This window comes from Haemorhous mexicanus, chromosome 18 (assembly GCF_027477595.1).
Source record: "Haemorhous mexicanus isolate bHaeMex1 chromosome 18, bHaeMex1.pri, whole genome shotgun sequence".
Lineage (NCBI taxonomy): Eukaryota > Metazoa > Chordata > Aves > Passeriformes > Fringillidae > Haemorhous > Haemorhous mexicanus.
The window spans coordinates 2843993-2860613 of record NC_082358.1 but is presented as its reverse complement, the minus strand read 5'-3'; the positions used below and the strand labels follow the sequence as shown (position 1 = coordinate 2860613).

At 46.8% G+C, this 16621-nt stretch overlaps 1 protein-coding gene across 1 annotated transcript; it reads right to left on the bottom strand.

The window, feature by feature from the left end:
* Positions 1–4139: 4139 nt before the first annotated feature.
* Positions 4140–15259, bottom strand: EIF2S2 (eukaryotic translation initiation factor 2 subunit beta). The gene is made up of 9 exons (XM_059862346.1): positions 15118–15259; positions 10763–10946; positions 9727–9830; positions 8630–8765; positions 8251–8351; positions 7717–7865; positions 6845–6901; positions 6343–6428; positions 4140–4614 (listed from the first exon to the last, which is right to left on the bottom strand). Exons 1-9 carry the CDS (start codon positions 15130–15132, stop codon positions 4439–4441), a joined length of 1008 nt encoding a protein of 335 aa, XP_059718329.1. The 5' UTR covers positions 15133–15259; the 3' UTR covers positions 4140–4438.
* Positions 15260–16621: the final 1362 nt, after the last annotated feature.

Here is a 16621-nt window from a genome sequence, read left to right as displayed (position 1 = left end):
AGCAAGGACAGAGCCTGTCCATACAGACAAGAGAAGAAGGAAGTGAGGGAGTATTTTTCTTCTGGTGAGGAAAACCCAGTTCCTTGGGTTGGCTGGGCAGCAACACATTTCCAGGGCCAGCTGGAATTTCTCCTTCTGTATAAAGAACTGCTGCCTTGGGCTTGGGACAGACTGACAGGCATTCTGTATCAAGGATACGTTAGAGTGTAATGGTTATGCTGTGATACCTCTGTGAATGTTAATGTAGAGCTTATCTATATCCACATATGGTGAAACACCTACAGGAAAAGCTCTCCAGGCTTTTTCTAAAAACTAAAGACTGGCTGAACGATGGCACTGCCCTGTCTTCATCACTGAAATAGATAAAATAATGAAAGAGCTAAAATAATGACTAAAAAAAGCTAAGATAATGAAAGAGCTGCAAACACCAAACTTGTTAGCCCAGGGACTGAAGCCAGGTGAGATCCCCTCAAAGCAGAGGCCTGTCCAGGTGAGATAATGTGTGTTAAGGATCAGCACCAGCCCCTGACCTTGTATCTCTTTAGGAGAAAAAGCTGTTTCACTTTAGAAGGAAGATACTGCTACATAACATCTTCCTAAAAGCCTTTTTCCTCCTCCAGTCACAAGATCATTTAAGCAACTGATCAGAGTTTCTTTCTGCTCCCTCAGCTCCTGCATCTGAGGGAAAGGACACATGGAATTGTGCTTTTTTCTCTGCCATAGGATTTGACTGTTCGCCCACAATAACCCAAACTGCAGCCACTTGAGTTGTCCCAAGGTGGACAAAGCCCTGGCAGCAGAGCAAGCTGTGACCTGCCAGCTGTGCTCCACATGCAGAGAGCACAATGAGGGGCAGAGCCAGGCAGGTCCAGCCTAAGCCTGGCTGCTCCCATGGACACTGAGGGAATGCAACCCTCTGCAGCCTCCAGCTCTGGGCCTGCTGGCGCTGCTGCAAAAACCAGGAAAGGTTTTCACCTTTCACCTTTTCCACAGGCTTGTCCTGATCCCCCTCTGCTCCTCTGCTACTCTGGCAACAAGGCACTGACCTTCACCACAGCAGGAACAACTCAGAAAGAAAACCCAGCAATTCTTTTAGGAGCTGGAGAGGCTTTGCAGTTTGCTCTCCATCCAGACTGAATCTGAACTGCTACATTCTTGTGCAGCTACTGATTTCTGTTCAACGTCTGTGTTCAAATCCTTCTCACAGCCTGGCCTCTCACCTCCTTGGATACTATTCCAGTAATCTGGAATAATCCTATAGGGGAAAACTGAGCACAGGGCCAAAACAGAGCTGGAGAAATATTATTTAGAATATGAACAGATAAATTCTAATGATTCTCAGCTGTCAGCATCACACTCACCTTCCCATTTTCTTGATTTTCAGCAATTTCCTGTTTCTATTCCTGTGCCTCCCCCCCAGCCACCAACACAGGTCCTTTCACCTGATTAAAGCTCAACACCCCCTGCAGTTCATGACAAACCCTGTCCTGGTAGCAGCAGCTTTGAAAATCTGCTTTTTCCTTTCCTTGCTGACAACCCCAGGTGCCCCAGTCTCCCTGAAAGCTGCCCCAGAACTGCCCCAAGCCCCAGATCTCAGGCTGTGGTGGCCATACCTGGAGGACACACTGCACAATGTCACAATCTGGGACCAACCAGGACCTCCCAGCTCTCCATGGAGCCAGCTCATAAATGCCCCTCCTTTACACCAGCTGTGGTTACAAAAATGGTTAAATTCTTGCTCTGGCCAGAAGCTCCCAGCAGTGGAGTTTTATCCTCACTGATTTTCATAGCAGCCACCAGTGATTTCAGCAGAAATTGGAAGCACAGGGGCCCCAGGGCAGCTGATGCCCCCGGATTTGTGCTCAATTAGGGGAGGAGATGTTCCCATTTCCCTGGTTACTTCAGGGACATGAGCAAGGTTCCCAACCCCTTGAGCTGCAACTACCTGACAGTGGAGATAAAAGCACATCCTGGCAGAAGTGAGGATGAAGAGATTGCTCTTCCAAGGAAGCTCAGGCTGACTGACCACAACAGCAATTCTGTTCTCCCAGCATCTCCAGGGACAAGTCTCAGATGATTTTCTCTTGAATGGTCTGGGCTGGAAGATGTTTCACCTTCACTGCTGGGAAGGAACAGCCCTGCATTGCTCAGATTACTTGGGTCAGGTGGAGAACAGGGCATAGCAAAATCCATGGAGAGGAGCAGCCCAGCTGTTGTTCACTCAGGGACTTTCAGTACCTAAAATCTGGCTCCCACATCTCCACACAACCAATTTTCAGCTGAGAGAAAAAAACAGCTCTGCCTCCAAAAAGGTATCTGCACACAGACACAGGGAACCACAGCTCCTCTGTTAAGAACTCCATCTCTAAGCTGCTTTCTCACAGCCAGCTCAAGTAAAAACTTTTTTGCCTCTGAACACAACTGCACTTCAAACTCTCATCAGCCTCACAAGCATCATGAGGCATTTGTGTTCATACAACATTACCTGAATGTACTGTGAAGTTTTTCCTAAAAAAAAAAATAAGCCCCAACTGATATCTGCTCCTAGACAGGCTTTTCCTGCATTAGTGAGGTTACTCTTATTCCACAGCAGGATCTGAGCCTACAGCTCCAGATGCTGCACTCAAATATCAGTCATTAAAAGCCTTCAGGGTTTCATGCACAGACTCAAAGCACATCTACAAAATACACCTATGAAACTCTCCTGCAAGCCAGAGCTCACAACTGAGAGGTTGGAACAATGATTTAGTCTTTTATTAACTTGGATCTTTTTGATCCTATTTCACTAAATCAAACTTTTCATTTAAAGCACTGAAATACAGCAGCAGCTCAAGGCCACGCTGTATTTTTTAAAGTATGTTAAAGGTATTTGACCCAGGAAAAAAACAAGCATTTAAAAACAAAGTATCATTGCTCTTCAGCTATTTCAAGGCACCCCACCAGCAAGTCACCAAAACAAAAAGGCAACTCTCACTTCTCCAAGGTTTAACTCCCAACAGGAGACTCTTTGCTAGAGGAAGAAACAAGAATACAACAATAATGTTACAAGAGGCACTGATCCTGGCTTTATTCACTTTAAGATACATCCAACATTGTTATAGCTCACTTGAAATTCAAAATGCTTTTAAGAAACCAACCATAAAACCTTGATTTTTCACCTTACAGTGCTGTCAAAGTTTTCAAATAGCAAGTGAGTGACTCCCCAGCAATACTGTGCTCTATGTTAACATACAAAGGTTAAAACTTAGTAGAAAGCCTTCAAGTTGTGGTGTTTGCTGTATTGCCTTCAGAAGGACCAGCTCCCCTGGGGAGGAGGCTGCTCCCCTGACCTGCAGGGGTGGATGCCCGGGGCTCTGAGCTGCTGCACCTTTCCCTCCCCCGGGACATTTTGGCAACCAAGTGACAACTGTCCCCACTTCTGCAACCCGGGGGGGACCTTCACTCACCCTCTGCATTCCCAGCTGGAAGAACTTCTACACAAAACCCAGCGAGGACAGCACCAGGTGTCCCCTCAAGTCACTGACACTGCCAGCAGAGAAAGGGCATGGGAAGATCCTGAAGCAATAAGTGTTAATTTGGAACCCAAATTACTTGGCAGTGTCTCCTGCAAATTCAGGATTTATAGAAGACTGAGTTGCAGCCACCATACAATGACATTTAGACCTATTACTTTTTTGTTTTTTGCTGCATTTAGATTCTTTTTAAAGTGATGAAGAGTGCAGGACTTCAGAAATATAAACGTTTCTCTATTAGAAATAGCAAAATTTAGTACTATGACACTATGAAAACTTACAGTACAGTTTATTGATTCTGTGTTAAGACTCAGCACCAATCTGGTGCCTGAACTGTCTCAGAGCTATTTTTGCCTAATTAAGCCTGTGCACAAGGCACCCATGGCTGTACAAGCAGGAGCAGGGCTCATGTTGGCCTGTCAGCCCTGGGACTCTGTGACTGGTTTCTCTATTTCATGACAGCATAACTAAAATAAGCCCGTTATGTAAAAGCAAAATAACCTTTATCTTAAAATTTCATTCTGGGTCTTGGACATAGCTCAGCAACATGATCTGCAGAACAACACACCAACCATTCCCACCAGTGTTTGAAGAGGAAACTGAAGGAAAAATCCAAATCCAAGACACTCACTGTTATAGTATCTTTAATTTATCTCGTCTTTTACAGAAGTCTGAACGGATTAAAAAGCACCTCCTTTCCCACCACGCTCCTTACAGTTGGTAAAATATATTCAATGAGCAAATGTATGTGAACAGCTTGAGGATCTGCATCTTGCAAGGATTTCACAGACCAATCAATCAAAAGCCAAATTTCTTGTGGTTTTTACAACCTCACTTTAATACAATGGTAAATCCACTCCGATGGCAAACCTGTCCAGTCCCATCTCCCCAGAACACTTTGCCAACTGCAGCGCTGGTTAGCAAAGCTAGTTAGCTTTGGCACGGAGCTGTGCTCTCTTGCCTGTGACAGCCTGGAAGCCGGTTTTGATGCTGGCCACGGAGCAGCGGGAGTGGCAGGTCTCGCACTGCAGGAAGTATAACCGCGTGTCCTTCTGCAGGATGGTGTCGGGGGAGCGGCACGTGTGGCAGGTGACATATTCCTCTGCAGGGACAAAGGGCATGGCACTGCTCACCACAGTCCTTGAGCTAGGAACCCTAACTGCCACAGACAGATTTTAGGAAAAATCCTTTTGCCAAGATCTTTTCTCCTGAGAAGCTGAGAGGCCTCAGAAATGAAATGTAAACAATAATTATCTGCAACAGGTGCATCTTTGGTTGGTCTCATGTGGTTGTTCTTAATTAATGGCCAATCCCAGTCCAGCTATCTCAGACTCTCTGGTCACTCACAAGATTTTATTATCATTCCATTTCTTTTCTATTCCTTGCTAGCCTTCTGATTAAATCCTTTCTTCTATTCTTTGTGTATAGATCTAATATAATATATATCATAAAATAATAAATCAGCCATCTGAAACATGGAGTCAAGATTCTCATCTCTTCCCTTGTCCTGGGACCCTTGTGAACACCACCACACCCAAACTGCAGCCACTTGAGTTGTCCCAAGGTGGACAAAGCCCTGGCAGCAGAGCAAGCTGTGACCTGCCAGCTGTGCTCCACATGCAGAGAGCACAATGAGGGGCAGAGCCAGGCAGGTCCAGCCTAAGCCTGGCTGCTCCCATGGACACTGAGGGAATGCAACCCTCTGCAGCCTCCAGCTCTGGGCCTGCTGGCGCTGCTGCAAAAACCAGGAAAGGTTTTCACCTTTCACCTTTTCCACAGGCTTGTCCTGATCCCCCTCTGCTCCTCTGCTGCTCTGGCAACAAGGCACTGACCTTCACCACAGCAGGAACAACTCAGAAAGAAAACCCAGCAATTCTTTTAGGAGCTGGAGAGGCTTTGCAGTTTGCTCTCCATCCAGACTGAATCTGAACTGCTACATTCTTGCGCAGCTACTGATTTCTGTTCAACGCCTGTGTTCAAATCCTTCTCACAGCCTGGCCTCTCACCTCCTTGGATACTATTCCTGTGACCTGGGTCCCTGCTGCTGCTGCACAGCTGCCTGCAAACACTGCTCAAACACAGCCACCAGCTCACAGGGGCTGATTGGGAACACTAAACATCACCCCTGGTTAACCAAGAGGAGGCCCTGTGGTACAAAAGGCACTGACACTGTTTTAATGTTAATAACCAGTACAGATTTGCCACTGGTGCTCCCTGAGTTCCTCTGCTGAAGTGTCAGCAGCTCTGGTACTGACACAGCACTAAAGCAGGAGCTTTGTGACACATAATCTGAGTCCTCTGACCAGCTGTGGCACAAAAAGGTTTTGGGGATTCATTAAGAAACATTCTTTAACCTCATGCTTACGTGATCTAAAAGGTACACAGGAGAAAATTCCGCTAAGATGTGGACTCAAGTCTTCTCTGTTTGTCAGCAAGGGACACCAGCACTCATGGGAAATTTATAGAATATTTTTCTGATAAATTTTAGAACAAAAATGGCATTTGAACAGAACTTATCTTAACACTGCATCTGTCAATTCATGGGTACAACAGACTGCAAATTCAACAATTACTGTTGTTTTCCACAGTCCTCATCAAAGCCAAGATATGAGGCTCAGATGAAAACAAGCAGTTCTCAAATGCTCTGTTTTCCCTGGCATGCTTCAGTGCAGGACAGAGTACAGCACCTGTATTTGCATTATTCTATGATAAAGGAAAGTTGTGGCTCCTGAGCCTCCTGCATGGTGGGCACACAGCTAGGCCATACATGGGCCCATGGGCATCAAAGGGGCCTGAGAGAAAACTGCAGGGGAAAGGGAGTTCTACTTACTGATATATCTTCTTAAGACATTTTCTATCTGTTTTTGCTGGAATCTTCCTTTGATTACCAGTTGGTTGTTACCATCTATTGAACCACTAATTAAAAAGAGAAAATTAATTATTTGATGTGCAGGTGTGAAGCATTAAAACAAATCAGGAACACGAAGCAAGACAAGGATATATTCTTCAAGAAGAGCACAGCCAGAATTGTGTTGTAGGGACAAAAAAATGCAAAATCCTGAGGTACTTAAGAGCTATTTCCTAGAGGAAGTTTTGCCCAGGCACAACCCTCACCTGTCTGTCTCAGGGGAGGGAACAAGACCATTCCCTTGGACTTGGAGTTTCCCTCTGTACCTCCCCACTAAAATGTTCTCTCCTCAATCACCCAGCACAGCACTGCAGTGCAGGAAACAAAACCCTCATGTTCCAGCACATCTATACAGATCTAACCCCAAAAATGTTATATTTGACCAATATCAATCCTAAGCACACACACAGCCCAGCAGCCTTACCTTGTACCCAATTCTGCCAACAAAAATGCCAGGAGGTGTTTTGGCTGACGATGTAATCTAAAAATAAAAGTAAGGAAATTTTTAACCTTCCCCCTTCAGAGAAATTTGGTTTTCATACAGGACTGGCAGGGTAAATCCAACTTAAGTCAGAAAGTTTCAAAGGGGTCTGCCAGGAGTCTGCACCAAAGAGCACACACACAATTACTGAGGACACAAGGAACCTGAATAATCCACACAAAAAAACCTCCCACTGTCCCCAGCTCAAAATTACAGCAACAAGTGAAAAGAAGTTTTCCATTAAAGATTTTTCATTCTTACTGTCCCATCCCCTGAAAAAACATTAGTAGCTACCATTACCCTTATTGCACAACCCAGATCCTCAGCAGGGTTTCACTAGGCCTGTTTTCTGGCACACCTTTGATACCCATCAGATCTGCATTCACAGAGGTGCTCACAAAGAACAGAGCTGCCTTTACAACATATAATTAAGACAGATATCACTGCAAAAAACAGTGAGTCCGTATCATTTACCAGGAGAACAGTATTTGTAGTCAGCTCAAATTAGGAAGAACTTTCCCCACCCTTCTCCTTGAGGCTTGCACATAAACGTCACTGGTGACCCAACTTGCTAGAACCCAATGAACCCCCCAAGTTTTCAGTCCATGTACCATTCTTGTAATTTAAGTATAAAATTAGAAATTATCTCAATAAATCACGTTCAGAAATATCTTCTCAGAGAGAAATGTAATGAACTCTCTGACTGAAATAGCTTCCACTCCTGGTTTGCCAGAGTCACTTGCCAGAAAACTCTACAGGAGCACAGAGCAGTGCATCCATCTGCTACTCCTGGGAAATCCAAAGGAGAAACTTACAATTTGCAGATATCTGTGAAGTTGACAAAAGACGTTTTCTTGGTCCCTACTCTCACAACCTGCGGGGGCTTCATGACAAATTTCCGCTTCTCTCCAGCCACCATGTCCGGGTTCTTCTCCCGCATGATGTTAAAAACTCTGTTGAGCAACTGCAAAACAAGAGAGTCACAGCCATGTGAGCACTGGCCAGTCCTCAGAGCAGCTCACCTCTAACAGCACTCACAGTGAATATCAGACTATCTTTGCCTAAGAGCACTTCCCCTGCTGTTCAGAACACATTTAAAGTGTTCTGATAAATGTAAAATCTCAACACTGCTTCCCCAAGGGTTTGCTCTGCCCATGGCAGAGGTGTTTGAACCAATAATGCCCCCTGGGAAAGTTACTGTGATAGAAAACATGCCTTGTTAGCTTCTGCTCATGAGCTACTGACTACAAGTCCTTCAATCTGAAGTTAGAAATAGGAAATATGAGCATAAGGCTCTAGTGATGCAGATGAACATGGAAAATATGTTTTAAAAGTCTCTTGAACATTACCTCATCATATGTGTAGTCCCTTTCTGAGCCTGCCCACGCAGGTCCTGACTGAAGGCTAAAAGAAATTCCATCATCTTTTTTGCTATCTTCATCCTCAAATGCTGTAAAGAAAGTTTTTGGGGATTCATTAAGAAACATTTCTTTAACCTCATGCTTACATGATTTCTAAAAGGTTCACAAGAGAAAATTCCACTAAGATGTGGACTCAAGTCTTCTCTGTTTGTCAACAAGGGGTACCAGCACTCATGGAAAATTTATACAGTGCTTTCATAGAACACTTCTGATAAATTTTGGAACAAAAAAGGCACTTGGACAGAATTTATTCATACACAAGGTGGACTACATTTCAGCATCTCACTGAGCTAGGTTATACTTGTACCTTCATCCTTCTCCATTATCTCATCTTCATCTGGAAACTTCACATTCTTCTTTTTCTTCTTTTTATTGCCCAGCATGATATCAAGGTCATCTTCAGGTTCTACTGTCTCTGGCACATCTCCTTCAATTTTCAATTCCTGCAAAGAAGTAAGACTGTAGTTTATCCATGTTAACCACAGCCCTCCATAGCACCAGAAATGACACCACTGTAGAAGTGAATACTGGTGACACCCACCACAGCCCTGAAACCCAACAGGTAAGAATGGAATTCCAGCATGTTGAAGAGAGCTCTATACCCTGCACTACTGCCATAAGCAGGGCCAGATCTGCACCTTCTGGCTTAAGTTCTGGCTAGCCAGGAACAAGGTCAGACTGCACTTAAAGGCAGCAGCCATCTCAGGAGGGAACAGAACACCCCTCATGGCAGCAGTAAGGGAAAGCAAAGCTGTGCTACTCTAATTTGTTATCACAATTCTGCACACTGAAAGAACACAGAGCACGTATTTTGTCCCCTGAGGCAGATCAGAGGAACATTTTCTTCCTCAAAAGGCAGAATCTGAAAAGGAGGTTTATGCATAACATAACATTTCTCTGTCCTCTTGCTCTCTGGGCTTGCCAGTTACACTGACATGTGATACAAAAACACTACTTGGAATAAAACTTGAGAAGAGTAAAAATATCTTGTACACCTTCTGGAACACAGCACAGTAGCCAATCCTTTCTAAAGAAAACACCAGAGTGAAAACAGATGTCTTGGCAGATATGTGCACTTTATTTGAAGTGCTGGCCTTTAGAGGACTGCTCTGTGTGTGGCTTCTGACATCCACTTAACCCCAAAAGACAATTAACCTTGAGGTTAATCAGCCCTTCCTACAGACTGGTGAATTACTTGCTCTTTGTGCAGAGCAGGCAGGTTTTCCCACTTCTGGACAAAAAGCCCAGGCAGGAGCAACATGTTCATCAAAAAAAACCAAAAGACATGTAAAGTTTAGTTATGAACAAGACACAAGGACAGACTTGAGACAACTCCTGCACTGCCAACCTCAAGAAAATGGAAGCAAGAGAGTTTTCAGCCATAATCAAGTTATGTAAACAAACCTTTACACCTTCTTCTGCTTCATCTATATCAAATATCTTTTTTGTTTTTTTCTTCTTTTTCTTTTGATTGAAGAAGTTTAAATCATCCAAGTCATCTGTTGTATCTAAAAAACAAAACCAAAGGATTGCCTAAAGAAGTGTAACTGTAGAAACAGTTCAGACATTAAGGTTTCTAATTGACATCCAAAATCCAAATCTTCAAAACATCACAATCTGTAACCACTGTGGATATCCTTCAGGTTTGAAGAAATCATTCCCCTCTGCCCCCAAATACTGTTTTAGTTCCTGTACCTTCTAACTGTGTCTTTTGATTCTTCAAATGTTTCATCTTTCTTTCTGCTGTACAAGATAAATTAGTTACTTTTGTCATTAGAGATGCTTGGACAAAAAAAAAAAAAAAAAAAAAAAAAAAAAGAGAGAGAGAGAGAGAGAGAGAGAAGTGCAGGAGGAAGATACAGTTTCTTTGGTCTGCAGCAGGAGCCAATTTAGCAACAAACTGGATTTAAATTAATGGCCCTCTGAATTAGGTAATCCTGAAATTACATTGACCTCAATTTAAAAAGCAAGGGTTTATACACAATCATACACTTACTTCCTGAAAGATTCCAAAGAACACTCTGGTGATCACATTCAGAATTGTACAAAAACTAGGAACTCCTTTAACCATGTTTCTGTTATTCACTTGTGCTTAATTGTTCAAATGAAAAAGAGCCATAATTGTGGAACTATTGCAACAATTGCACATGGAATTTTAAACTTCACATTATTTTAGAGAGTCTCTTTTCAGTGCCTTACACAAAGGACGGTCTGAGTTAGAAAACTGGAAATTACAAAAGCCCCTGGGAGCTTGGTGATGTCTGTGAAGGTGATTCCAAGCAAGAGGGCAAGCTGCCCTCCAGACAGGCAGCAGAGATCACTCACAGATCTCTGAACACAGCAATGCTCTGGCATTAAACTCTGAGATGCCAAACTCTTGAAACTGGGCTTGTAGTCTCCAAACAGCACCTTTGAGTTTATCTACACGGATTCACTTTACCTTTCTTCCTGCTGTCTTCTTCATCTGCTTCAACATCTTTGTCTTCTGTTGGCTCTGGTTCAACTTCCTTTGTTTCTGACTGCTGAGTCTCTTCTGTTTGTGTGTCTCCTCCTCCTTCCTCATCCAGCATGAAGGGCTTCTTCTTTTTCTTCTTCTTCTTGCTCATAGTAGGATCGAAAATCATCTGTAAAAGTCAAAGAGCTCCTTAGCAGCTCAACAATCATCCCTTATTTATTATTTGTAACTTTTCCCAAACTGCTCTTCAGCTTCAATCTCAGCAAGGGAAAACTGACAGAGTTCACAGCATCTGCTACTTTTCCTGCAGTCCTAGTTTCCTGTCACCTGTTTATTAGTGCAGCTGAAAATATCTTAAAGCTGCAGCACTCTGACAGACTGGCTACTATCTCTATTTTATGACCATTATGGACTCCAGTTTTGCAGTAATACAGCACCACTCCACACCAAGGACAATTTAACCCCACCAAAGCACATGGTCTGATCACATATCACTTCCATTTGTGAGACACACTGATTCCCAGATTTATTCAAGGCAAGATTTGCCAGCACTCTCTTGACAAGAACACTCTGGATGAGGAGGAAACCTAGAAGGGGCTGGTGATAGAGCAAGACCTGCATCAGCTCTGAACACTGTGAAATGGCAAAGGTCTCATCCTTCTCCCTCCCCACACTGAGAAACTTCACCTCAGACATTAAGTGATTAAAAGCTGTTAATGAGCTCTTAAGCCAGCAAAGTAGCTTAATTCACCTTGTCTGGCTGTGAAGAAGGCACCAACCCCAGACTCACTTTTAACCTACTCATTATCTGCAGACATGAGGGATTTATTTCAACACATTAAAGCTTTTTGTTTCACTTCAGACACAAGATGACATCCCAGCAGCTGATCACTTTGTTACACACATCTGTCTGGACTATCACACCATAGTGCACATTATATAAAACCATTTTAGACACCTTCTCCAATGTTCCTTATCCAGTAATGGAAGAATGTTCTCACAGAGCTGTACTTCACCATCATGAGCAGCCTCACTCAGGAAAGAACCAGCACTTCACCAAGGAGCAGTTCTCCAACTTGTTACCCAGCTACCCCCTGAAGTCTGGTGGTTTCCCTCTCCCCACAACACAACCTTTCTTTGCACTTCTCATTCTCCTACACAGGCTGTTCTTGTGATATTCTTCCCATTTACTGAAACATACATGTTTCATACAGGCTCTACCAAAGGCATCAAACTGCTCTGGGTGTCTGAAGCACAACATCCCCAAAGCCTGCACATACACGGGAGCCCCTGAGGCTTTCAAGCTGCTGAAGTGGGTCTTTAGTTGCACACACTGTGCTGGAATGATCTTCAAAAGAAAGCCAGAGGGCTTTTCTCTGCTGCTTCCATAGATAGTGGTGTGAATCATGCTGCTGCAATGCACAGAAATCACAGCATGTCCAACTGGTTCCACGTCTGCTTCCTCCTGGACTCCCCAGCCTGCTGGGACAGCAGGAGAACTGCCTGCCTGGGCCCAGTGCACAGAACTGGCATCCAGCACAAGGGGCCAACTCATTTCCATGAAGATGCTCTGCAAGACTCTGAAGAGGTTTCTATTCTCTCATGTGAAACAAACCTAAGATCACGCCTCAATCAGATGGAACATCTTCTAAGAAGGAACCAGCCCAGCCACCCCAAATCACTCCTTTTGTGAGGGAAAAGACATCTGAACCACCATAAGGCATCTCTTGTGTCTACAGAGACTGATTGTCTGCAGCCTGACCACACTGAGCTGGACACACCGAGACAATTCCTGGATGCAGATTGGTTTTCAGCATCAAACCCACATGGCCTTGAGCAGGGCCACCCCAGCCAGGCAGGGCAAGCCAGGCTTCTGCACATCCAGCACCTACTCAGAACATGGCACACTCCACAACCTGAGGAGGAGGAGGCCTAAGCCTGAAATGTTTTGCTCACCAAGGGCTTCAAGGAACACTCAGCAGGAGCCTTAGGTCACATTTGCTTTAACAAGTCATGACATAAATGAATCAGCCTGATAACCCAGCTGCTCATGTTCTGGCTTTCTGAGGCAGCTGTTTCCAAACTTTCTTTATTCCTTTTCTCTGCTCAGCACATTGGCTTAGTCTGAACTTTATGACACCATTTAGTGCTGCCAAACTACAAAGTTGCAGGTTTTCTACTGAAGGAACCACAGCCCCCAGCACAAACACAACAAACCTGGATGCCTTTCCTGTGTGAAGAAATTCAAAATTCCTGTCTTGTTCCTGCCCTCAGAGCCAAATTCCCATATGGGGTTTTCCCCTCTGTAGACCACCAGGTTCCTTCTCACAACCATCTCCATATACCTGCTGCTTACTTCAAGCGCCTACACAGTCCAAATCCCAACTTATAGAAAATTAGCAAGTGAAAAAACAGAGGGGGGAACAGAATCAAAGTTCCATAGCCCAAATGCAACTCAAGACTGAAGCCAATGAACCTCTGAACTGCTGAGACAGTAGCAAAGGGCAGGGATTCCAACAGAAGTCGCAAATCCCATTTCCTTAGTCTGAATAAGCACATGCATGTCTAAGAGGCAGACATCACCCCTGCCCTGATCAAGTCAGTTCAGGTGTCCTTACACTACACTGCCTTATGTCCAGGATGAGGGGCAAAATTACTAAGACCAAGCAGCACTTAAACTTATCAAAACACAGCACTCTCTAATATCACTGCCTGAAGCTTCACAAAACTGCAGGGTTCAAAGAACTTCTAGATCTTCAGCGGGATTATGTACTTTGTAGGATTTTGAACAGACATTTACAGACCACTTCTCCCCTCAAATGGGCCTGTGCTGCCCCTGCTGTGCCCCAGCTCTGGGGAGCATCAGGGATGTTCCCAGCAATGAGTTTCATTCCTACACAACTCTGAAAACTTTAGGCTACAGCTCACACAATTAACTTCTTACCATTTATCCCAGTTTCCAGCGTTAATTTGTCTTCATATGGCTTCACCCTCCTTGACTTCACAGGCTTTAAAAAGTTTCACCAACTTAACACCAATATCAAAGTATTTGGCTCCCAGCAACCAGAGACCCAGAAGTTCTGGAAAGCACCTGCACTCACTGCACACCAACCTGAAGAACAGTGCCAGCTCCACTGTGTTATCTGCCATCATCCTTATTCTCTGTCACATAAAGCAGCCCAGAGGCGCAACTTCACTATGGATCCCGGGAATCACCTCAATGTAAAATTAAACAACTACGCAAAAAACCCCAGTTTTACTGATACAAACTAAATTCAAAGCAGGACACTCCATGAACTGCTCCGTGGCCCTGTGATCACCTGAGTAAGACAGCACCTGATGCAAGCATTCCTGAGTGCAGAGAACAGCCCAGGCATGAGAACTGCAGCTTCCATGACACATCTAGGCACAAAACTGCAACGTATTCATTCTAGATGTTAAAGCAGCTGAGTAAGTCAGTCACAGCTACCACTAAAATAAGTCGTAATTACAGCAGTTCTCTTTTATGACGCAGGACAAGCCTCTCTGCAAGGCTAGAGTGATCGCTTTGCTCTGAAGGAAACAATGCACACTGGTATTTCAAACAACACCAGAGAGAAGATACAAAGCCAGAAGCAGCCATCTCCTGGATCCGGCCGGAGCAGCTTCCCACGGGCTACGCCAGGCTGATAAACACCTCACACACGGAAAACTTTCCTTTTCCCCATGAGAGCAATGGAAATGAGGCCAGTAAAGCTGACAACACAGGGCATATACAACAACTGAAAAATTTCTCAGACACGGATGTATAAACTTCCCCGGTACTGTGCCTAGACAAACACCACCAGATCCGGAAAACGTTTAGTTATTATTTGTTCAGATGTCGCTATTCGGCTCTCAAGGTTAAAACCCGAGCTATTAAAGCTCCAGAAAACGAGCGGTAACTGCCTAAAGGCTGCGTTTCGCTAAAGAGCGCAGAACACGATGGAGAAGCGGTGGCGGTGCCATCTGCCTCCCTCTCCGGCTGCTCCGCGCCAGGAGCGGCCGCCGGCAGCACACCGGGAGCTCCAGACGAGCTCCAGGCCTTGCCGGCACTCGCGGCCCCAGCCCACACCCGACGGCCCGCCGGGGCTCCGGGCAAGGAGGGCCCCGCGTCCGGCCCGGCCTGCGCCCCCCGCGCTGCCTCAGCCCCGGCCCCGCGGGACCCCCGCCCGCCCCGGCCCCGGCCCCACGCAGGGCGGAGGCCGCGCTCGCCGCAGGCCTCAGGCCCGGCGCCCACATGGCGGCGGCCCCGGCACGGCGCAGCGCAGCCCCCGGGCGAGGCCCTCCCGCGGGCGGCGGCGGCGGCCGGCGGGTCTCACCTCGTCGCCGGACATGTCTGCGGCGGGGGCCGCGGGCCGGAGGGGCCGGGGTCGCTCGGTGCCGCGGGGTCAGTCCGTGCTCGGCTCTTGCATCAGCGCCGCGCGCCCGCCCCGCCCCGCGCCTGCGCGCGCCCGCCGCGCCGCCTCGCGCGACTTGCGGCGTTCCAGCCCTGCGCACGCGCGGCCGGCGGCGGGAGCGCTGAGGGCAGGGCTGAGGGGCGGGGAACGGAACGGAACGGAACGGAACGGAACGGAATTCAACTCAACTCCTGCCGTGCTTGCACAGCCCCGGGTCCCAGCACGGAGCGGGCTCGAGGGGACCACGGGGCTGGTCTAAACCCCCAGCTCCGGCAGGGCCATCCCAGAACACATCGCTCGGGATTGAGTCCAGACGGTTCTGGAATGTCTCCAGTGAGGGACACTCCACACCCTCCCTGGGCAGCCTGTTCACGGTCACTGCGCAGGAAAGCTTTTCTTCCTCCTGTCCAGGTGGAACCTCCTGGGCATCAGTCCCTGCCCGTGGCTCTGGTGCCATTGCTGGGCCCCAGGGAGCAGAGCCTGGGCCCTGCTCTGCCCCTCCCTGCACACAGGCACACCCAGGGCTGAGGGCCCCTCTCAGCTGGGGCTCCTCTCCAGGCTGAGCAGCCCCAGCTCCCTCAGCCTTTCCTGGGCACAGAGATGCTCCAGGCCCTTGCTCAGCTCTGCAGCCTCTGCTGGCCCCGCTGCAGGAGCTCCTGTCCCTGCTGTGCTGAGGAGCCAGAGCTGGACACAGCACTGCAGATGTGCCTCCCAGGGCTGAGCAGAGGGGCTGGATCCCCTCCCTGACCTGCTGGCAATGCTGTTCCCGGAGCTTTCCAGGATCCCAGTGGCCCCCTTGGCCACAAGGACCTACTGCTGGCTCGTGGAGACTTTCTTGTCCACCAGGACCCCCAGGTCCTTCTCCACAAAGCTGCTTCCCAGCAGGTTGGGCCCAGCCTGTGCAGGTGCCTGGGGCTGCTCCTCCCCAGGTGCAGGACCTTGCTGGATTTCAGAAGGTTCCTCTCTGCCCATCCCCAGCCTGCTGAGATCCCTCTGAGGGGATGCACAGCGACCCTCATGGGGAGATATCGCCTGCCTCATCCAAGTCATTGATGGGGAAGTTCAAGGATAGTGGGCCAGGAGTGAGCCCTGGGGGACACCACTAATGACAGGCCTCCAGCTGTGCCACTGTTCTCTCTTGGTGTTGGGATGTTGGCATTCCCATGCAAGTCTCCTTTGCTTGCTGAGCTTTTCCTGACCTGGCTCTGAACAGAAATTTCTACCATATCCTAAAAGCGAGCCCTTGATGTCTCTAATGGGACATGCTGTTGTAAATATCCTGTTGTCAGAACATGAAGGGCTTTTTTGTATGTAAAAATGTGCATTCTTCTGCTTTTTAATAATGTGAAAACACCTTTGGAGATCATGGCTCCTGGGAGACAATCAGTTCCTCACTCTTGGATACAGAATCACAGGATCAATTAGG

Bases quoted from the DNA above. Each gene is read 5' to 3' on its own strand.
- EIF2S2 (XM_059862346.1), bottom strand. The intron at 8,766-9,726 runs GTTTGTTTACAT...ACTTCTTTGCAG, and splicing joins AAGCAGAAGAAGGTGTAAAG to GAATTGAAAATTGAAGGAGA. The intron at 6,902-7,716 runs GTAAGTTTCTCC...TTTTATTTTTAG, and splicing joins TTCACAGATATCTGCAAATT to ATTACATCGTCAGCCAAAAC.